At 33.1% G+C, this 22,763-nt stretch overlaps 3 protein-coding genes across 3 annotated transcripts; all 3 read right to left on the reverse strand.

Annotated features, from left to right (window-relative positions):
* Window positions 1-12,653: 12,653 nt before the first annotated feature.
* Window positions 12,654-13,232, reverse strand: LOC107923125 (uncharacterized). Its single transcript, XM_041081727.1, has one exon. The coding sequence runs from the start codon at window positions 13,230-13,232 to the stop codon at window positions 12,654-12,656; it is 579 nt and encodes a 192-aa protein (XP_040937661.1).
* An 893-nt stretch (window positions 13,233-14,125) lies between these two features.
* LOC107923536 (pentatricopeptide repeat-containing protein At1g11290, chloroplastic) lies at window positions 14,126-15,708 on the reverse strand. Its single transcript, XM_041081728.1, has 2 exons — window positions 14,630-15,708; window positions 14,126-14,519 (listed from the first exon to the last, which is right to left on the reverse strand). Exons 1-2 carry the CDS (start codon window positions 15,706-15,708, stop codon window positions 14,126-14,128), a joined length of 1,473 nt encoding a protein of 490 aa, XP_040937662.1.
* A 1,424-nt stretch (window positions 15,709-17,132) lies between these two features.
* LOC121203549 (probable magnesium transporter NIPA8) lies at window positions 17,133-21,768 on the reverse strand. Its single transcript, XM_041080799.1, has 14 exons — window positions 21,363-21,768; window positions 21,076-21,198; window positions 20,493-20,580; window positions 20,351-20,412; window positions 19,872-19,957; window positions 19,684-19,757; window positions 19,274-19,376; window positions 19,050-19,178; window positions 18,870-18,969; window positions 18,666-18,785; window positions 18,141-18,231; window positions 17,984-18,053; window positions 17,710-17,806; window positions 17,133-17,624 (listed from the first exon to the last, which is right to left on the reverse strand). Exons 2-14 carry the CDS (start codon window positions 21,166-21,168, stop codon window positions 17,403-17,405), a joined length of 1,335 nt encoding a protein of 444 aa, XP_040936733.1. The 5' UTR covers window positions 21,169-21,198; window positions 21,363-21,768; the 3' UTR covers window positions 17,133-17,402.
* Between the last annotated feature and the right edge of the window lie 995 nt (window positions 21,769-22,763).

The following is a 22,763-nucleotide window of genomic DNA, read 5'->3' on the forward strand; positions in this document are numbered from 1 at the left end:
TAAATTGCATAGGAATAAAAGCATTCATAGATTAATGAATAAATGATTCTAGTAATGACCCTAATGCATGTGTGTATAGAAATACGTAGGTTGTATATATATAATAGTATAGATATATTATGTAATATTACCATTAGTTTATATTTTTATAGTTATAATAATATAGATAATGATAAAATAAAAAGAAAAGAAAACAAAAAATGAAAGAAGAAGAAAAAAAAAAAAAAAAAAAGAATTGGATAGCCTAAAGTTGATTGGAATTTTTTGCTCATTTCTTATGATTTTTGAGGATGCTATCAAATTACATGAATAAAATAAGAAAATAAGATTTTAATATGATTAGTAATAAATTGAGTTTTATGAAATTGATGATGAAGTTAAAGTATAGGAATTTCTAATTAGTTATAGAAAATTGATAGAGTTTATGTTTATGTTGTATAGTAGAATAAAAGTTGATTAAAGGAATATCAGTTATAAAAAAGATTAGTATGGAAAAAAAATGAATTTTGTAAAATTTGTAAAGTGAATGTTTATGAATTAATTTGATGATTTTAATTTTAATGTTAGTAAAAAGTAGCGGATACGTATCAAAAGGGAAAGGAAAGTGACGAAGATATGATTAAATTCGATAAATAATTGTATTTTATACCAATTAATCTTATGCAATTTATTTATTGTTGAAATGAAGGTAAGTATTTTACCATATTGAAATAATGTGATTTGAATAACCCTATTAACAGTGTCGGGCTAGTCGGATATAGTTGACATTCATAGGAATGGAATATTGGGATATTCCGACATTGAGTCAATGAGACACTATGTGTCGACTATTGTTAAAGTTTCGGATTTGTTCCGATGAAGTACTTTGTGTACTATAATGTTAAGTTCCGATTATTCCGATGAAGCACTATTGCTATCCGGAGTTGGGTTGGATTCGTGTATCCGTCAGTGTCCGAGTTATGTTATAGGGTAAATAAAGTAAAGGTTATTAAAGTATGATTGATATTGAATAATAGCAATAATGTGTTGAATTACCATGTTTAAAGTTGATTAAGCTATTGTTTATAGAAATACCACTGAGAGTATTCTCAGCGTACGATTTATTTCCGTGCGCAGGCTAGGTACGAAAGTATAAGAACTCAGCATACAAGCCGATCCCCAAACTCAAATTGGTGAAGTTTCTATCTTTTGGAAAATGGCATTGTACCTAGGATGTCTTTTGGTCATTTTGAAAGCATCTAAGTTGTTAAGTGAATTTTGTATGTTTTGTAAAGTTACCAAACCTTAAGTATGGTATGTTTTGATATGTTAGTGAGATAATAAGAGGAAGTGTTGGTAAATATTGTAGAGAGAAGAAATGAAGATGTTAAACTTAGTTATCAACATTTTATACTAAAACAGATTTGGACAGTAGCAGTAGTCCAACTTTGAAATATACCAAAAATAGTATAAGTGAATTAGATAATGAATAAATTTGTAATTGAAGCTTAATGAATCTATTTTTATATGGAAGAAATAAATAGGTAAAAGAGTTGTATTTAATGAGATATTTACGTTTGGTGAAACAGGGTAGAAAATTCTGGATTTCCTTCTGACTTTAGAAACACCATAAATTGTGTATTAAGAATTAGGACTCAAACTTATTTGTATGGATTCCTTATTGAGTCCATTTTAATTGAAACAAATTTCATAGTCATTGGATTTCTGTACAGGAAGAAATTGATTCGTGCACAAGGGTCAGAGTAGTCTAACCTAAATAGGGAGAATTTTCTAATAACTGTACTAATTGGCCTGACAAAAATTCTAGAAAAATTAGTAAGTATACATATGAGTCTAGTTCAGGGAAAATTACGGAATATATTGAGTTTCGTAACTCGAGATATGATATTTTAGCGACTGTGACGCAGATAGATAGTTTACTACGAAATTGTTTAAGTGCTAAGATAATTTGTAATGTCTCCTGCCGACTCCGGCGACGGTCTCGGGTAGGGGGACGTTACAAGCTTGATTGGTATCAGAGCTAATTAGGTTTAGTCGGTTATAGGACTAAATCGAATGTCAATGTGAATCTAGAGGTACATGCCATTACTGAGTCAAATTGAGTTGGGATGGATGCTATATGTTATTGAATATTTTGTTTTATAGCATTAAGAATGTCTGATAAAGCATTGAGGATACTGATCAAGAGATGTATAGTGAGGAGATGAACCGTATAATGTGAATGAATCGAGTCTGCAACTCCAAGTGTGAATCCAGTAGGAAATCACCGAATGTGGAAGTGATGATACTGAAGTCTTTAGAATAATCGCCGATGCCCTTCAAAAAGCGGTAAGAACTATGCCTGCTACGTCCTCTATCCTATTACCCGAAGAGCTCCAATTAAATAATTGAGAAAATATGGAGCTACAGAATTTTTGGATGAGAAGGGAATTGATTCGACTATTCTGAAAATTGGTTAAAGACTACAAAGAGAGTTCTGAAGCAACTTGAATGTACACCACAAGAAAGCTTAGTGTGTGTTGTCTCATTACTGCAAGATGAAGCTTCGTATGGTGGGAATCAGTGATTCAGAATGTACTTGAGGAGCAGATAAGTTGGGACTTCTTTCAAAAAGAGTTTCAAAAGAAGTATTTGGGAGAAATGTACATAGAGGACAAAAGACAAGAGTTCTTAACACTGAAACAATGTGAGATGCTCATAGTGGATTATGAATGAGAATTTCTGAGATTAAGTAGATATGCCACTGAGTTTGTACCGACTGAAGCCGACCGATGTAAAAGATTTTTAAGAGGATTACGTGATGAATTTGGACTACAGTTGATGCCTCTTAGAATCACTGAGTTTGCAGATTTAATGGAAAGAACTAAGATGATTGAACAAATTCTCGGAAGGGATAAAAGTCTGAAGTTGCTCGTTTGACTGAAAAACGTCCGGAATGGTTAGTTCAAGTCTGCAGCTTAAGCGGTCAAAGGAATCATGAGGTAATTGGAGATTTAGTCCTCGATCAGAAAGGAGTGATCGAGGTCGAAAAAGACAGACTACTGTGTCTACTGGCAGTATCCGAAGTCCAGTTCAGAATACTAAAATTCCAATATGTGAGCATTGTGGAAACCGACACAAAGAGGAGTGTAGAAAGTTGACTGGAGGTTGTTTCCGTTGTGGAGCTACCGATCACTTTATAAAGATTGCCCAAGATATCTGGAACAACACCGACAGTAGTGCAAAGATCTAAATTTGCTTCCAGAGGCGGGGATCAGGCCGAAGTAGTTCGTTTGCTAGAGGTGGTACTAGAAGAACTAGTGAGAGTGCTACACAACAATCTGAAGCTAGAGCTCCAGCTCGAGCGTATGTTGTGAGGACTCGAGAAGAGAAAGATGCTCACGATGCGGTGACAGATATATTCTTATTGAATTCAGCACCCGTTTATGCTTTAATAGACCTTGGGTCATCACATTCATATGTTAATACGAAAGTAGTTGAAACAAAAAAATTAGAGTCTGAATTGTCTAAAGTTATGATAGAAGTGTCTAGTCCACTGGGACAAACTACTTAGTGAACCATATATGTCGAAGATGTTCGTTAATGATTCAAGATAGAATATTCCTGTTGATCTGTTGATTATTCCATTTGGCGACTTTGATGTTATTTTGGGAATGGACTGGTTATCAGAACATGGAGTGATTTTAGACTGTTATAAGAAGAAGTTTATTGTTCAGAATGAAAGTGAAAATAGAATTGAAGTAAATGGTATTCGGACTAGTGGATCAATTCGTATTGTTTCGGCCATTAAAGCTAGCAAGCTTCTTCATCGAGGTTGTAATGCTTTCTTAGCATATGTGATTAATTCGGATTCAGTTGAAAGTCAGTGTAGTAAAATTCAGACTGTATGTGAATTTTCTGATGTATTCCCTGAGGAATTACCTGGATTACCCCTGATCGAGAGGTAGAATTTGTGATTGAAGTCTACCCAGGTACAGATCCGGTATCGATACCTCTGTACCGTATGGCACCTACTGAGCTAAAGGAATTAAAAGTACAGTTGCAAGACTTATTGGACAGAGGTTTTATACGACCTAGTACATCACCATGGGGAGCTCCAATGTTATTTTGTTAAGAAGAAAGATGGGTCGATGCGGTTGTGCATTGATTATCGACAACTCAACAAAGTGACTGTCAAGAACAAGTATTCACTTCCCCGAATAGATGATTTGTTTGATCAACTGAAAGGAGATTCCGTATTTTCAAATATTGATCTGAGGTCGGGATACTATCAGTTGAAAGTAAAAGAGTGCGACATATTGAATACGGCATTCCGTACGAGGTATGGGCATTATAAATTTTTAGTGATGCCATTTGGACTGACAAATGCCCATGCTGCTTTTATGGATCTTATGAATCGAATTTTTCAGCCATACTTGGATCAGTTCGTAGTAGTTTTTTATCGACGATATTTTGGTGTATTCCAAGTCAGAAAAAGATCATGAGCAATATCTCCAGATTGTTTTGCAAATACTACGAGAAAAGCAATTGTACGGAAAATTGAGCAAGTGTGAATTCTGGTTATCAGAAGTTGTGTTTCTTGGTCATGTCGTATCAGCGGTTGGAATTAGAGTGGATCTAAAGAAGATTGAAGCAGTTATTCAGTGGAAAGTTCCTAAGGATGTATCAGAGGTACGAAGTTTTCTCGGATTGGCTGGTTACTATCGAAGATTCGTCAACGGATTTTCAAAGATAGCCTTACCAATGACAAGCTACTACAGAAGAATATTCCATTTGTTTGGAACGAGCAATGTCAGAAAAGTTTGAAGCATTAAAACGAATGTTAACAGAGGCACCGGTGTTGACTTTACCAGAATCAGAAAGGGATTTTGTAGTGTACAGTGATGCTTCATTGAGTGGACTGGGATGTGTACTGATGCAGAACGGGAAAGTCATTGCTTATGCTTTACGGCAACTGAAACCACATGAACGTAACTATCCAACTCATGATTAGAATTAGCAGCTGTAATTTTGCCTTGAAAATTTGGAGGCACTATCTTATGGTGAAAAGTACTAAACGGAACATAAAAGTTTGAAGTATCTGCTTTCGCAAAAAGAATTGAATCTGAGACAAAGGCGTTGGATAGAGCTTCTAAAAGACTATGATTGTGTCATAGACTATCATCCAGGGAAGGCTAATGTAGTACCGACGCAAGCTGCGATTGAATTACGAGCAATGTTTGCACAACTTAGTATCACTGAAGATGGAGCCTTTTGACTGAATTAAGAATAAAGCCAATAATGTTTGATCGAATCAGATCAGCACAGTTAGAAGATGATAAGTTGTTAAAGAAAAGAGAGATGATTCGGAATGGTACAACGGAAAATTTAGCATTGATGGAAATGGCTGTCTAAGATTTCAGAATCGATGCATTCCGAATAATTCTGAGTTGAAAGAGTTAATTCTTCGAGAAGCTCATAATAGTCCATTTGCATTTCATCCTGGAGGTATGAAAATGTATCGTGATTTGCGTGAATTGTATTGGTGGTTGGGAATGAAAAATGATATAACTGAATATGTGGCAAAGTGTTTGACTTGTCAACGAGTGAAGGAAGAACATCAAGTTCCATCGGGATTACTTCAACCCATCAATATTCCCGAATGGAAATGGGACCGAATAACGATGGACTTATGACAGGATTACGGACGTCTATAAGTAAAAAGAATGCTATTTGGGTAATAGTTGATCGACTTACGAAGTCAGCTCATTTCTTAGCTGTGAGAACCGATTGGTCGTTAAAGAAACTTGCTGAGGTTTATGTTCGGGAAATCATTAGATTACATGGTATTCCAAAATCAATAATTTCTGACAGAGATCCAAGGTTTACGTCAAGGTTTTGGAAGCAATTACATGAATCTTTCGGTACTCGATTTCACTTTAGTACAGCTTTTCATCCACAGACTAATGGTCAATCTGAACGGGTAATACAAATTTTAGAAGATATGCTTCTAGCCTGTATGATTGATTTTGAGTCTAACTGGGAATATTATTTGTCATTAGTCGAATTTGTGTATAATAATAGTTTCCAGTCAAGTATACAGATGGCACCGTATGAGGCTTTGTATGGACGAAGATGCCGATCACCCGTATGTTGGACAGAACTGAATGAGAAGAAGATGATTGGACCTGAATTGGTTCAAGAAACGGAAAGTACAGTTAAGAAAATTCGGGAAAGATTGAAAATTACTTTTGATAGACAAAAATCGTATACAGATTTGAAATGACGGGATATTGAATACTCAGTCGGGGATAAAGTATTTTAAAGGTTTCACCTTGGAAGAAAATTCTAAGATTTGGTCAAAAAGGAAAATTAAGTCTCGTTTTATTGGGCCTTACGAAGTTATTGAGAGAATTGGACCAGTAGCATATCGATTGGCCTTACCTCCTGAACTACAGAAAATGCACGATGTTTTCCATATTTCTATGCTAAGAAGATATCGATCGGATCCTTCACATGTTATTACGACCGAGATGTAGAGATTTGACCTGACTTATCATATGAAGAAGAACCAGTTGAGATTCTAGCATGAGAGGTAAAAGAATTACGTAATAAATGTATTCCTTTAGTAAAAGTGCTATGGCGAAGTCACAGTGTTGAAGAAGCTACGTGGGAAATGGAAGAAACGATGAGATCTCAATACCCCCATCTCTTTTCAGGTAAATTTCGAGGACAAAATTTATTAAGGGGGAGAGAATTGTAATGAACCGAAAGTTACGGTATCGGAAATTGATTCTTGAGTACTGTTTCCGTGGAATTTATTCATGAATATTTATTAGAAATATTTATGAATTATAGTTGAATGGTTATTTAGTGTTTAATTAAGTGAAGTAGCTTGAATTTAGTTTAAAGGGTTAAATTGGATAAGGAATAAAAGTTTAATTTAGATTAAAAAAGTAAAAGAGATTAATCTAGTAATTAGACCCTAAGTGTCATGTGTGTGTTAATATTGAATAACGTGTGTAATAGTTGGTATATATGTCTAATAGCTATAAGATATTTTATGTTATAGCTATTACACATGTTAGTTTTATATTTATTATAGGTTAATAATAGTATAATAAGTAAAATTGATAAAATAGAAAAAGAAGATGGAAAGACTAACAGAGAGCAAACGTGAAAGAAAGAAGAAACAAAGAAAGAATAAAAAAAGGAAATTTGAGGATTAAGGCCCTAAAGTTTGATTGGTAAGTTGTTTTAGCTCATTTTCTTATGATTTTATGTTTATGGATGCCTAATTCAAAGTTCTACATGTATGAGGTTAAAATGAAGAAAAATAGAGAATTTTTAGATATTGATTTAGTTGAATAAATTGAGGTTTTATGGGTTAAATTGATAGAATTGAAGTTAGAAGTGATTAGTTAAAGGAATTTCTAAGTTAGGTTTAAATAGGGACTAAGTTGAATAGAGCTCAAATTTATGTTTTATAATGAATTTTATGAGTTACAAATTGTTAATGAGTTGATTAAAAGAGAATATGAAGCTTAAGTTAAAGAAAAAAAGATTAGTAATGGAAAAATGATGAAATTGAAATTTTTGTAAAAGTTTGGTAGAAAGTGAAAATGTGTTTTACGAATTAATATATTGATGATTTTTAATTGTATGATTGTTAGTAGCAAATGTAGCACCGGATACGTCATCAAAGAAGGGAAAAGAGAAAGTGAACGAAGATATCAATTAAATTCGATAAATAGTGGTTTGTATTTCTATAAACCGAGCTTAATCGTTATTGCTATATTTGATATTTATATTGTATGAAAATGTGAATGAGGTAAGTATTTTTACCATATTGAAATGAATGTGATTTTGAATACCCTATTAACAGTGTCGGGCTAGTCGGATATAGTTGACATGTCATAGGAATTGGAAGTATTGGGATATTCCGACATTGAGTCGATGAGACACTATGTGCCGACTACTGTTAAAGTTTCGGATTTGTTCCGATGAAGTACTTTGTGTACTATAATGTTAAAGTTCCAGATTTATTCCGATGAAGCACTATGTGCTTATCCCGGAGTGTGGGTTGGATCCGTGTATCCGTCAGTGTCCGAGTTATGTTATAAGGGTAAATAAAGTAAATGTTATTAAAGTACTGATTGATATTGAATAATAGCAATAATGTGTTTGAATTACCATGTTTTAAAGTTGATTAAACTATTGTTTATAGAAATACTACTGAGAGTATTCTCAGCGTACGGTTTATTTCTGTGCGCAGGCTAGGTACGAAGTATAAGAACTCAGCATACAAGCCGATCCCCAAACTCAAATTGGAGAAGTTTCTATCTTTTTGGAAAGTGGCATTGTACCTAGGATGTCTTTTGGTCATTTTGAAAGTATCTAATTTGTTAAGTGATATTTTGGTATGTTTTGTAAATGTTACCAAAACCTTAAGTATGGTATGTTTTGATATGCTAGTGAAGAGTAATAAGAGGAAGTGTTGGTAATATTATAGAGAGAAGAAATGAAGATGTTATAAACTTAGTTATCAACATTTTATACTAAAACAGATTTGGACAGTAGTGGTAGTCCAACTTTGAAAATATACCAAAAATAGTATAAAGTGAATTAGATAATGAAAAATTTGTAATTGAAGCTTAATGAATCTATTTTTATATGAAGAAATAAAATAGGTAAAATAGTTGTATTTTATGAGATATTTAGTTTTGGTGAAACAGGGTTAGAACAATTTCTGGATTCCCTGTTCTGACTTTAGAAATTCACCATAAATTGTGTATTAAGAATTAGGACTCAAACTTTATTTGTATTGATTCCTTATTGAGTCTATTTTTAATTGAAACAAATTGCATAGTCATTGGATTTCTGTACAGGAAGAAATTTGATTCGTAGTGCACAAGGGTCAGAGTAGCCGAACCCTGAAACAGGGGAAACTTTTTCTAATAAACTGTACTAATTGGCCTGACCAAAAATTCTAGAAAAAAATTAGTAAGTAGATATATGAGTCTAGTTTCAGGGAAAATTTACGGAATTAGATTTTGAGTTTTGTAACTCGAGATATGATTTTTTTAGCGACCGTGATGCAGATGGATAGTTTACTACGAAAACTGTTTAAGTGCTAAGATAAGTTTTGTAATGTCCCCTGCTCGACTCCGGCGATGGTCTCGATAGGGGGACGTTACAGCTCCACCAAAAATTAAGTTTTTTATGCTCCCTGTTGACGTGGTAAGTTGGTGATGATATATAATTTGACTCCACCAACTTTACTGTAGATTTCAGGTCATTTTGGTGTTTAATTAAAACGTGGGTCATTTTGGTACTTGATTAAATTTTTTGGGTTATTTAATAAAAAGCTAGTATTTACTCTAATGATTCCTTTAAAAGCTGGTTTTATAATATATATATAGTAAATAATTAAATAATTCTTTACTTTAGATAAACTCTTAAAGATTGTAACTTAAAAGTTAGATAAAAATATTTAAATTATTTTAAAAAATCTAAAATTACTATTAATTAAAAAATAAAAGTAAATAAATAATCACTTTTAAGAGGAAAATAAAATTTGCATGTGGAATATGCAATGTGTTTGGAGTGGTACCAAATATATATCGATGCCATTAGTGATGCCTACCTCCTTAGGATGCTATACATAGTTGGATACAGCACCATGCTAAGTACACCTTTTGAATGGTGTTGATTGAAATGCATACTGTAATAGATCTCTTCGTCCAGTTAATTTCATCAGAAAATTTATTAAAAATTATTATTATTAGAACAATATTCTTTCTTTTATTATTCCATATAATATAATTAAATAAAATAATTAAAACTAAATGTTTACGAATTAAACTCGAAATTAATAAGTCATTTGTTTCTTATTTTTTGTTTTGCTTAACGGAGATGTCAACCTTCAGGTTGGCTATCGCTCGTCTTTTTTCCTCTCTCATGACATTGTTTGTCGTTCGCTAAAACTCTACCTGTCACAAGTAGTTTTTCTTAAAAAGTAAGTAGCGTTTCGCCAACTTCTTAATCTGTTTCTGTTTTGAGAGTATTTTAGAATAATAAATTATTTCACGTGTTGATTTGGATCTGTGTTGTCTTAAGTTTTATATATATATTTGTTTGTTTTTCCATTATTTAATAAATCTTTAGTTTTAAAAGTTTTTGTCTGCTATTGTAGCACGTTTTCTAGTCTTACTTATGCATTTAATCTTAGTTTTACAATTAATTTTAGGGATGATTTTATTGTCGTCCTCTTTGGTTTGATGAATGCTTGATTCTTTTATCGATTTTTGCTCACCGCTTTGGACCATTCGAGGCTAATTTCTTTACCGTATTAAGTGCTTGCAATCACTCTAGATATGTCGTGCTTGAGCTGTGACAAAGTTAATTGTCAACGTGTCATAATATTCTATTGATGCTGAGGCAAAAGTCTCGAAATTAATAAAAGATATTCATAAATTATTTACTTGTTATGTAATCTAGTATATAATACGTGTATATGAAAGTATTTAATAATCTAATATATAGTCGATTGAGTTTTAGTTTGATTAGCATGTATATTATTGCCAATGTAGGAAGACGTGGGTTTGAGTGTGCTGAAGCGCGTTATCCTTCCATGAGTTGCGGAGGGGATATGAGTAGTTATAAATATTCTATAAAAAAGAACAGATATGATGAACAATTATAATAAGATTATTAAAATAAAATCTAATATATAAAAGTACTTAGATTGGGGTAGTTTGTTATGCTAATTGCTAACCTATTGAGATTCCGTACGCAAACTCATGAATGTTTATTTAATTCCATTTAAATTGTTTGGTGATATTAATTCGGTTAGTTATTGTTGTTAAATAGCTTAACTAATTAAACTCTAAAATCATTATTTTATTTGGTCTATATATAAAAGGTCAGAGATACACCAACCTTTTTAATATATCTATAACATATGTTTTAGATGGCGTAATTTGGTTGGATTCTAAAAGAATTATGACTTTTTTTTTATCTTTTAATTTTATAAAAAAGTTATTTTAGTCTTTTATTTATTTTTTTTATTTTTTTAATTTTTAAAAATTATATTTTTTTTATTAATTTAATTAAAATATATGAAAAGGTTAATGTATATTAACTTTGCTGATACACCTGGATTATCACCTAAATGACATGTCAGTATTTAATTATTTTTTAAAATTTTAAATATATTAATTTTTTTATATTCTTTTACTTTTTACAATAATTTTAATGATTTTTAATTAAAAAACAATTTTAAATTTTTTTGAATTTTTAAAAATTTAAAAAATCAATTAAATGCCAACGTGACATCTACGTGGTAGTCCATACGTATACTACATCAACAATGTTAAAAGAATTTAATTTTTCCATCTATTTTGAGATAATTTGATAAAAAAAATATAAATTTAAAAATTAAAAAAATAAAAAATTAAATAAATAACTAAAATAACTCTTTTTAAAATTATAGGATCAAATAAATAATTATAACGTTTTAAAATTATTTGTACCTTCTAATAGATTTTGGTAGCACCAATTTTTCCGACCATAGAATATGGACTTTACATAATGTAAATTTCATTAACAATCACGCACGTTATTATTTATGATTTAGAGGAAAAGAAATTTAATTTTTTTTTTCATGTTTAATATAAAATAGGATTATTTTTATCGTTCGAAGAATATTCATTTACTTCCTCAAGTTTGAAAAAAAATTTTATAGACCTTTCGAAATTTATATATTAGATAAATTTAAAGTAACAAAAAAGTTAATTATACTCTTATTATTTTATTTGATAAAATAATGAAAATTTAATTACATTTTGAAATATTATAAAATTAAATATATATAGATTTCTTTTATAAAATATATTATTTGATTTCAAATAAATTAAGTATTTTAAATTTATATTTAATTTAATTATATATTAATTTTGAGATAAATTTATTAAATTATTTTAAATTAAAGTTAATTAGTTAGGTAATAATATAAAATATAAAATTTACCCCTAAAACATTATTGAAATTATACTAAAATAACTCTAAATTATTAGTTAGATAATATTTTTGTTTATTTATTTAACACTTTCCCGCACCATCGTCCCCTTTTCCTTCCCCTCTCCCACCCACCAACAAAGATTAAAATTAAATACACTTCATTATATATTATCCCGTATGCTAAATCATGTCATGATATTTAAACCGTATACTTCAAGATCCCACAACCTGGCTGTGTGATTGTTATTTTTACTTTTTCACCTAAATTATGGTAAAACTTTCAGTTTAGTCAAGATTTATTCCTAGATTATTTTAATGTTTCATATGCTTGATTTAAGCTTGGAAATGATTGTAATTTTATTATGAATTGAATTATTTGATTATTTCTGACAAGATAGTGAATAGTGTTAAAATACCTTTCAATTTAGATCTGATTGAACCGAGTATTACATTTAGAAATTAATTCAACACATAGCTATTTAAATTATAAAATTTTTATTTTTAATGAATAAAGTAAAAAAAATTATAGTTGATTGAGAGTATACGCTTCAAAAACGCAAAACAGCATTTTAAAATGAAGTCTTTCTAGTAGTAATAAAGTTTTTATGCACATCGGGGTTGGGTCGCCCACAGTACAATCCAACTGATCTGCCTCAAGAAGAAGCAATGAAACGCACTACACTGGAAACCAACTCCTCCAACCCTAGATTAGGCGCCGTCGTGTCAACCACCATCTTGGGCACATCTCCGACATCGTACTCCGTGCATCCGCCATACCCCTTAATCAGCTCCTGAAGCTCCTCCCAAGAGTTTGGCTTGTGCCAACTCTTTTCCCTCCCTTCAAGCCTCTCCCTCCACTTAGCCTCGTCCGAAGGCCGGCACTCCACAATCAGGAGGCGGGCTCCGGCCGACGCCGCTAAGCTGATGAGACGGTCGAGATGGGTTCTGTGAGAGAGAGGAGAGTCGATGATGACGCTGATGCCGAGGTGGAGCTGAGTTGAGGCGACTCGCCAGATAGCTTCGTAGGAGAGGTGGTTGAGGAGGGTGTCGGAACCTTGTGGTTGCTGATGGAGCGGAAAAGTGGAGTCGCGGATGTCATCTTTGTCGACGAGAGGGAATTTGAGGGCTGAGGCTAAGGCATGGGCTAAAGTGGATTTGCCAGTGCCGGGATGCCCTTTCATTGCTATTATCAATGGCTTCTTAGTTATTTCCTCTCCTAATTCTTTAGCCATTGCGTTGACACTTGCGAATGCCACCAATGCTTCAGTTGGGATAAAATTAGTTTTATTTTATGCAATATAAAAAAAAACCCCAGATAAGGTTTCACTATCGTTCCTACTCATTCGTAATCCCAATCCAAGGTATTTTGACTATGGACGGGGACTCAGGACTTTTTTTTTCTGTCTTGCTTTAGACCTATGAAAAAAAAACAAACTACGTAGTTGGAATCTGAACCGATCAGTCGGGCACTGAAAACCGACCGTATATGGCACAAAAACCGACCTTATGGTGATTCGGACAAAGAGTTCAACTGACTTTTTATTGTATCGCATAGAAAAATTATTTAATTAAGATCAAATCAATTTATTAAATCAGTGGAATTGAAAATTAAAATGAAACTTTTTTATATCCAGAAATAAATTAAACTAATCCAGAACAATTATATATTAAGGGTTAATTCCACAAATGGTCTACAAACTTTAGGTCAAATTCTATATAGGTTTCAAACTTCAAAATGTATCAATAAGTCTTCAATTTGCAAATTTCGTATAACCGTCATCCTTGCATTAGTAGTTCCGTTGAAGGAAATGCCACATTAATACTAAACTTTGCAGTTGGGGACTCAGTTGAGCAATGTAGAATTTAGCCTAAAGTTTGGGGACTTTTTGTGGAATTCACCCAAAAGAAATATACATGTAAGTTTCTTCCTTTGAATTTATATTGAGCCTAGCATGGATCAAGTAAATAATCTTAATAACTTATTTAGGATTATCTCAATATTTCCAGGGGCGCATAACAAATTTTCTAAAGACATGTATTTTTCTAACTCGGTTTTAAATCTAATAAATTTGTTTAAAAAAAATTAAATAATTGAAAATAAAAAAAAATTACAGCAAAAACATAATCACCAATAATCTCCACAGGAACAAGTGCCATTCATAAAATGATGGAACCTCTGGGAATCTCTCACCACAATTTCCCTTCCTGTAACCTTGGAAATGAACTTTGTAGCCGTATGACAATCACCACACACCCTCAAATTCTTTGTTATTCTAATCGAACTTTCATGTCCCAACTTTATCAGCCCAAAAACGATGGCCAGCTTCTCACTGTGTGCATACAACATCATCTCCTTTGTCTCCCCCTCCACATCATGCAATACAAAGCTTACATCTGGTATATACCCTTCTTGTCTAATCCTCTCCATTAGTTTACCCAACTCTGAATAGATTAGATCCATTTCAGGGTTTGCTCTATCCCCGGCCACGAACGTATACATCTTGCCCTTAATCTCTATACTAGTCCAACCGACTTTTTCTTTACACCTCTGCTTTTCATTAAATTTCTAATCCTATAAGCTTCTCTTCTTTTTCCCAATGATGCATATATGTTGGACAAGAGAACATACCTTCCGGGATTTTCGGCATCCAAGTTGAGTAACGATTTGGCAGCGATTTCTGCCAGTTCTACATTTGAATGAATTCTACAAGCTCCAAGCAGTGCCCCCCAGACACCAGCTTCTGGTCTCACAGGCATCTTTTCAATGAACTCCAGGGCCTGGTTCAACTGCCCAGCTCTGCCCAATAGATCAACCATACATGCATAATGTTCGGACGTTGGTGTTACCCCAAAGTCTCTTACCATGGAATCGAAGCACTCCCATCCTTCATTAATTAAACCGGCATGACTACATGCTGACAATATTGATACGAATGTGACGTGGTCTGGCTTTATTAAGGCCTTCATTTGATCAAAGAGATGAAGTGCTTCTTTACCGTGGCCGTGCATACCATACCCGGATAACATAGTGCTCCAGGAGATGATATTCCTTCCTTTCATGTTATCGAAAACTTTTCTAGCATACGTTAAGCTGCCACATTTCATGTAAAGGTCAAGGACAGCAGTATCTAACTCTAATTGACACTCTAGGAAACAACGAATAATAACGGCATGAAGGGTTCGTGCAAGGTGCAAAGAAGCTAGTATTGAACAAGCTTGAATCACGGCAAGAAGGGTAATAGAATCGGGAAGGACACATTGTAATCTCATTTGGTTAAAGAGGAGCAAAGCTTCAAGTGGCAAGTCAGCCCGAGCATATGCGTCGATCATTGAGGCCCAGCAAACCAAATCCTTGTATGTGAACCCATCAAATAAGCTTCTAGCAAGGTCAATTCTTCCGCATCTAGCAAACATAAGCATGGTGGCATTTTGCACGGAGTGATCATTATCAAGTACATTATCCATGATGACTCTATGCATATGATGAGCCGCGTTCTCACGCCGAACGCAGGCTGTGGCATTTAAAATAGAAGCCCTGTTGGGTTTAATTCCTTGATCCAACATCCTGGTAAACAGCAACAACCCTTGCTCATGAAAACCACACTGCAAGCACGCTCCAATCATTGCGCTCCATGACACTATACTTCTTTGGGGCATTTTATCGAACACTCTTTCGGAAACAGGAAAAAGGCCGCATTTGGCATACATGGAAATGAGGGAGTTAGCAACGAAGACGTGAGAGGAATAGCCGTATACGAAGGCATGTGCATGAAGCTGAGAACCCAAATTGAGAATGCGGAGAGAAGCGCAAGCTTTGAGAAGAAAGGGAAAGGTGAAGTTATCAGGCGCAATATGCAGATAAGGCATACGGGTATAAAGAAGGAAGGTGCGATGGTAGTGGGCATTGTCGACGAGGCCACGCAGCATGACGTTCCAAAGGAAGGCATCGTTGGAGAAGGAGTTGCAGTGGGAAAAGAGAGTGTAGGCGTAAGAAATGGAGCCAAGAGAAGCGTAGTGGGAGATGAGGTTGGTGAGGGAGTGGAGATGGAGGTGGAGGGATCTGAGAATGGAAGCATGAAGGGCTTTAAGAGACTTGAGCGTGTGGCATTGCTTGATCAAGGAGATGCATGTGTCTTCAGTTGATGTCTTCAGCTTCAACTGCAGGCTGCTTTTGACAACGGCGGTCGCTTGTAACGCTCGACAGCTCCGCATGCCATCCACTTTAAACCGCCTACTTGTTCATTTTGGGGGTTATTAGTATTGCTTAAATTTGATTTTGGTACCTATACCATACTTAAAGATTTAATCAAAAACTTTTATTTAGTGTTTTTTTTTTATACTTTCCATTAGTGGACAGTGGACTTTTGCGGAATTTTTTAAAATAAAACCCAAAACACAATCTTTTTAAAAAAAGAAGAAGTTAAATATTAAATTATTTTATTAAATTTGTATATGTATATAATTAAAACATAATTGATGGAGAAAACAATTAAAGTATAATTAATTAAAAAATTAACAATAAGCTTAAAAATAATTATAATATTTGAAATTTCAAAAACTCAAAAAGGGAGTTGGAAATGTAATGTGTATCATAGTAAATTTAACTATAGAAAAATCAAATATAAACAAAAATATATAAGAGACATATAAAATAATATTAAAATAAAATTAATTTAAAGTATTAATACAAGATTTAAAGGAATAGTAATTCATATAATAATTAAATTGTTAAAAAAAACTAATATTTAAAATACAATTAATTCAAAGAAATACTACAAAGACAACTTCCAACAAATTGAAAAGAGATCAAAAGCACAAATAATTAAAATAACTAATTTGCTTTTATAAAATATCTAAATTGCCCTTAACTTTTGACACCTAAATTATCCCTACTCTTACCCCTATTTACTCCTAGTAACTCCCAAAGAATTGGTTTTATATTATATATAGCTTAATTCCACGAAATTGATATTAGAAATTTAGAGTTAAACATAATATTAAGAAGAAAATCCAGTTATCTGGAAGTAAAATAAAAAGATAGAACTCTAAAATTTAGTACAAGAACAAAAAAAAAAAAAAAAAAAAAACCTTATTTATTTTATTTAGAAAGATTGTCCTGAAAATCTGACATGTGAAAAATAATTTGTGGTACTAACAAAGGCAGAATAGTCCAGTCCAGCAGTATGTTTTTATGTTTCTTAATTTACATTACATACTCGTATTTCCTTTCAATAAGGTAAGCAAGACTATACAATGTAGAAACATATGACGGTGTAATGTTTCTATGAGCAAGAATATGCTACTCGGCACAATAACAAATCGATCCTAAGCTATTTGTGTTACTACAAATCAAGTATGTGAAGAACAAAGAATCAAAATCAATGTTTCTTACTATCCCTATATCAGGGGCTTTGAGGGAGCACCCCATCTCCATTTAACATCTTTGCACTCTCTTCATCCATTGCAACCCTACTCCAACTTGAATTTCTCAAGGAGAATATCCTACTCCGATCGAACCCACTTCCTCTAAAGCCTGTTATCTTTGATGACATCATAGGCATCACAAGAACCGCAGATGCGTTGATAGAATCATCTCCAAAACCTAGCGATAGCGAACAAGTTGTCTGCAAACGGATTTACCAATATCAGATAAGTTAGTGTTAAAGTAATCTTGTTAGATCATAATTCTCCAAATCCAATTTGCAGTACCTTTGCCTTGGCAAGTATGTCTGTGACCTTCACCACCATTCGTTGTGTAAATGATTTCATCTCTTTATTTTCTGCATCTTCAGATTCGAAGATGAACCTACAAGGAAATATGAGAACAGCGGGTGAAAGACAATTATGCTAGTACATTTAGACGCTCATAACCTCAATGGTGATAAACAAAAAAATAATCATGTGTCAAAATTTCATCAGCTCTCATTGATACAATCAACGAAGGACCAAAGTCATTGACAACACCAAGAAATGTGCTTTTTACCTGTCTGTTTCAGTTGAATTGCTGGAAGACAAAACAGAAGTTGGATGTGAAGCATCCTTCACTTCACCACCTAAAGGGGAGAAAATGGAAGTCAGAATAAGCTTAAAACTTAAAAAATGTTTTATACAGAGATTACATAACTCCTCAATCTAAGTACCTCTTGGCTCATCAGGTGCCAATAAAGAAATGCCTGCGAACACAGACACCATTCCTAGTATGAACATGGTTGTTCTCAGCGCATCAAACACCTGTTTTGTTAAACAAAAAACATCGTTTGAGATCATCTAATTCCATTATCCAGAAGGGAGGGGCTAGAGTAGAATTGAAGAATACTGGCTTGTTCAGACTAACTGCATGATTAACTTTACAGCCTTCCTACATGACAAATGGCAAAAGCCATCAATTTTCACTTTAGTTCTTTTTAATGAATGATAACCACTTATTTGAAAGCAAATATTACATAAGGCTGTTCGGTAAGCAATTGCTGCAAAAAGCAACTACAATATAAATAATTAAGTTCAGCCAAATGATGTTGCTACACTGGAGATATTTTACAGTGAAAATTAATTCATGCAGGCAGGGAGTGAGGTGATTTGAACCAAGAATCTTGACATAATATGAAACTAGGGGAGAGAAGGGGGGGAGGGGTTGCATGCACCCGCAAGAGAGAGAGAGAGAGGACCTGATATTCCTGGAAATATATAAATCCTGTACAAATGGAGAAGAAGGTCCAAGCAATTTGAAACATGGGAACAATAAGGATTGCATCAAAGAGTGATAACCCTTCATTTAGCCTTGCCATCTGCAGTAAAAAAGCTCAGTATAAGTCTCAAAAAATCACTCTTGTAGAAGAAGCATAAAATACAAATTCTGCCATGATTCTTACCCAAAATCCAGCTGTACTTAGAAATAAAAGTATCATGGAGTATGTGAACCAGCTGTGCAACTGATAACCATTGGACATTGCCAACCTTAGAAGGTTAGAGCTGGATAATATGAAATTCAAATTAGATTTAATCTCAATGCAAGTTTTAATTGAAAAATGACATCTAAAACAGCCACTTACAGAGATTTTGCAGATAACACTGAGCATGATCCTACAGCGCCTGAAACTACAGCATATGAAAAAGGAAGCAGCATGTTCCAATATGGTCTAAGGTCTTGTCCAGAAACAGAAAGGACAATTTCCCCTCTCCTGAAAGTTTGCATATTAAGGCATGTCAAACAGCTCAACAAATATTAAGAAGGATAATATTAGCATTACTAAAACAGCTGACTCTCAAATCTCACCTGTAGATATAGTGATGTAGTGCAACAACTAAGATTAAAATCAGACAGTAAAGAAGGAATGTTATATTGCTGTATTTCTCCGCCAACTGTTCCGGTGTATAGACTGAAAAGGAAACAGAAAACGACCATGCATTTTCTTTTAGAACCAGTGAAACCAAAGCTCAGCCTCCATGCCTGCATGTAGACAAGTCTGTCTCTCTCTCGATGTTTATAAATGAATATATAAGTAATTTCAATTATACATATATATATATAGAGAGAGAGAGACCCAATACATTTATATCCATGTATTGTTGTATGTCTTCCTTTTCCCCTTTTCATCAACTGGCTGATGGTCAGGAGGAAGGGGTGCAACCAGGACTCGAAAGCTAATAATCAGCCATGTCTAAAAATCAAGTGAGATCAGATACCAGGAGACTGATGGTTGCCGAATGCGACAAGAAAAAAATTTCCAAGAACAATAAATGCAGTGGCTGCTAGTACCCTGGAAGTGACCACAATGCCAATGAAATAGAGTCAGACACAATATTCCATGAAATAAAAGTAAGGCTCATTTCTAGTTATCAAAATTTAACTCTTGCTGCAGGCTAAAACATACTTTACAGTGACCATTTTGTTTAAGACGAAGTAAGCAAATGCAATGTTGGATATAAACTGAACAGATCCCAAGGCTGCAAGAAGTGACTGCCAAGGAGTAAGAAGTAAGGAAAATGTGAGAAAAAAATGCAGAGTTACTAAAATACAAAGCCTTGCACAATGGTAATAACCAAAAAAAAAAAAAAAACAACTTCAAACCCAAACCTCCTTTACCCACAAACAGTTGACCAAGTTGTTTAGCAGGATCCCAAACAAACAAGTATCCACAATAATAAGTAAAGGAGTAACAATTGTCCAGCTTCCTAAAGCTATTTACCGATAACAAGGGGTCAAGGATAAAACTTTGCATCAAGCCCACAACATTTAAGATAAAAGCATTAAACTTAGCTTCTTAATCATAGAACTTCCTTAAGGAGGAAAATTAATACGTAATTTTGCCAAAATTGAGCCTATTCAGATCGGATGTCTGGGGGTACTAACCTGAGCAGCATAACCAAAGGAAATGAAGTTTAGACAATTTCCAATAATGAAAAATAGAATACCTGCAGATGAAGAATTACATTTTAACATTAACTTCCTCCACATATATCATAAATAAACACCCAATTATTCAATTTAGTACCAACTCTCCATGTTTGGAAGTATATGATAGGCTTTAATGGAACCTTTCCAGCCATTCCTTCACCATCCATCATGGAATGTCTTTCCCTCTGTGAATTTAAGTAGATACAATGAGACAAAGAAAAAGGTCATAAGATTGAAAATTAAAGCTGCCACACTATGCCAGAAACGGACAAATTACTGAAAAATGTGATATAGAAACAAAACGTCGATTTTCAAATATGATGATGTTCCATCACATGCTAAGGGGAAAAAAACCAGAAAGACTTTTACATTAGATGTAAAGAACCAACTTACCCAGAAGATCAATGAAATTCAGACATAACCTTATATGAAAACAACACATTGGCAATGCTCAGCCTATTAGTAACACCCAAAGTTGAGTATATGGGTTTTTATGTATGTTCTTATTTTTTTTTTTTTTTTTTTTTTTTGCTTTTGAAAACTAATGCAGCAACATGAACATGTATAGAAAGTACAAGGATGATTTTATGACTTGACAAACATGTCAAGAATGCTAAATATATCTAAAAAGTAATTGATTGGGGATGGTGAAAAGAAACAAAATTTAGCAAACTTCATACCTCATTATGACCTAATTTAAGAAGGTTTGTCCCAAAGTTGATGGCAATACTGCCAAAGAGGTTGATGAATGCTCCAATGACCCAATCTCCCATAGTTTATAATTTCGATCCCCTTAAGCAGAACTGAAAACCCAACAGCAAGTAGAGAACTTGAGCAGAGCTAGAGTAGATAATTGACAACAAATGCAGCATCATAGGAGGAATAGCAACGCAGGTTAACAATTAGAATAGCTAATATTTATCTGTTCAAGTCATACAAAAAAAAAAAAGAGGAAAAAGAATCATACACCAGCATCTACGTAGAGAAAGAGAAACGTAGCAGCGGATCAAGTCTATGCTTGTATTAGGAGATCCGATCTGATCTAATCGAATCGAATTCAATTGATTTCTGAATCTACAGGCGATGGGTTCAACACTGGCCGGCGGCCTTCTTGTTGTTGATAAAATGTAACACCAAAAGAAGAAAATAACAAAGCTTTACCCAACGGAGAAAGGGCACTCGACTTTGCAATTGCAATTTGGTTTTTGAGAGGCAGCGGATCCAATCAAAGAAACCAAACTCGTCTTTCTTTTTTTTTTTTGTTCGCTTTAAAGAAAAGAAAGAAATAAAAAAAAATTTGATTTGAGTTTAAAATTCTGTCTGAAAATTCATGCGAGTCAATCTTTATGTTCGACTCATTCCAACAAGAAAAATTGAAGGGTAACTGTACCTACCAGTTGTAGATTTAAACCTTTCTTCAAAAGGAAAAAGCAAGAATAAGTGCAGTAATTTTTTTGGTCAAATTCTATAAAAGATCCTTTATTATACATTGTTTTGCAGATTTTCTCCTTTATTATAATTTGATTATTTTTAATCTTTCTATTTTTGAAAATTATATTTTCAATCTTGAAGCTATCTTTTCTCTATTAATTCCAATCAAATAATTCGAAGTGTCTTATTTTCTTTAAACATGTACAGTTTGTTTGTTTGTTTTTTTACAATTAGACAAATTCTTTTGCATATTTAAAAAAATGTATAGTAATATTTATCAATTTATAAAAAAAATACACATAGAATCATAATTTTATACAATCTTTTCTCTAATGAATATGACAAATTACATCTTTAAAACTAACGCATCAAAGTTTTGATGAAATTAACAGGAAAAAAAATCTAAAACTGAAAACATATTTCAGAAAATAGAGTATTAAAAATGATTAAATTGTAATAGAGAAACTAAATCCAAAGAAAACAATAGAGTATTAAAAATGATTAAATTGTAATAGAGAAACTAAATCCAAAGAAAACACATTGTACAGGGATCTTCTATACAAATTGATCAATTATTTTTGGTGTTTGAATAAAAATGATTTATTAGTAAATAGTAATTTGATTATATAAAGAAGTGGAGAAATTGAGAAGGAATTTGATTGGGTGAAAGCAACCGCTATGGCCGCCGCAATCAATGTCAATGCCAATGCCAAAGTCAAAGTCAAGTGTATAATAGTCTAACTTTTATCTTGTAAAAATTCTGATTGGGTTAAAAGAACAATTATTGTTAGAACACTTTTTTCCAAAAATCCTTGTAATTTTTCTTCTTTGGACTTTAGATTTTCAACCTATTAATTTAACCTCAAAACTTCGAAAAAAATTAGTTAAATTTTTAATACTGTATCATTTTTCAATTCCAACAATTGTGTTAACAATA

This window comes from Gossypium hirsutum, chromosome A11 (genome assembly GCF_007990345.1).
Source record: "Gossypium hirsutum isolate 1008001.06 chromosome A11, Gossypium_hirsutum_v2.1, whole genome shotgun sequence".
In the NCBI taxonomy this organism is placed as follows: Eukaryota; Viridiplantae; Streptophyta; class Magnoliopsida; order Malvales; family Malvaceae; genus Gossypium; species Gossypium hirsutum.

Excerpts from the sequence above, each read along its gene's own strand:
- LOC121203549 (XM_041080799.1), bottom strand. The coding sequence starts at position 21,168 with ATGGGAGATTGGGTCATTGGAGCATTCATCAACCTCTTTGGCAGTATT. Across the intron at positions 19,758-19,871 it reads AACAAAATGGTCACTGTAAA|GGTACTAGCAGCCACTGCAT; the intron begins GTATGTTTTAGC and ends GGTCACTTCCAG. Across the intron at positions 17,625-17,709 it reads ACATACTTGCCAAGGCAAAG|ACAACTTGTTCGCTATCGCT; the intron begins GTACTGCAAATT and ends ATCCGTTTGCAG.
- LOC107923536 (XM_041081728.1), bottom strand. The coding sequence starts at position 15,708 with ATGTATGCCAAATGCGGCCTTTTTCCTGTTTCCGAAAGAGTGTTCGAT. Across the intron at positions 14,520-14,629 it reads GATGCCGAAAATCCCGGAAG|TATAGAGATTAAGGGCAAGA; the intron begins GTATGTTCTCTT and ends CGGTTGGACTAG.
- LOC107923125 (XM_041081727.1), bottom strand. The coding sequence starts at position 13,232 with ATGGCTAAAGAATTAGGAGAGGAAATAACTAAGAAGCCATTGATAATA.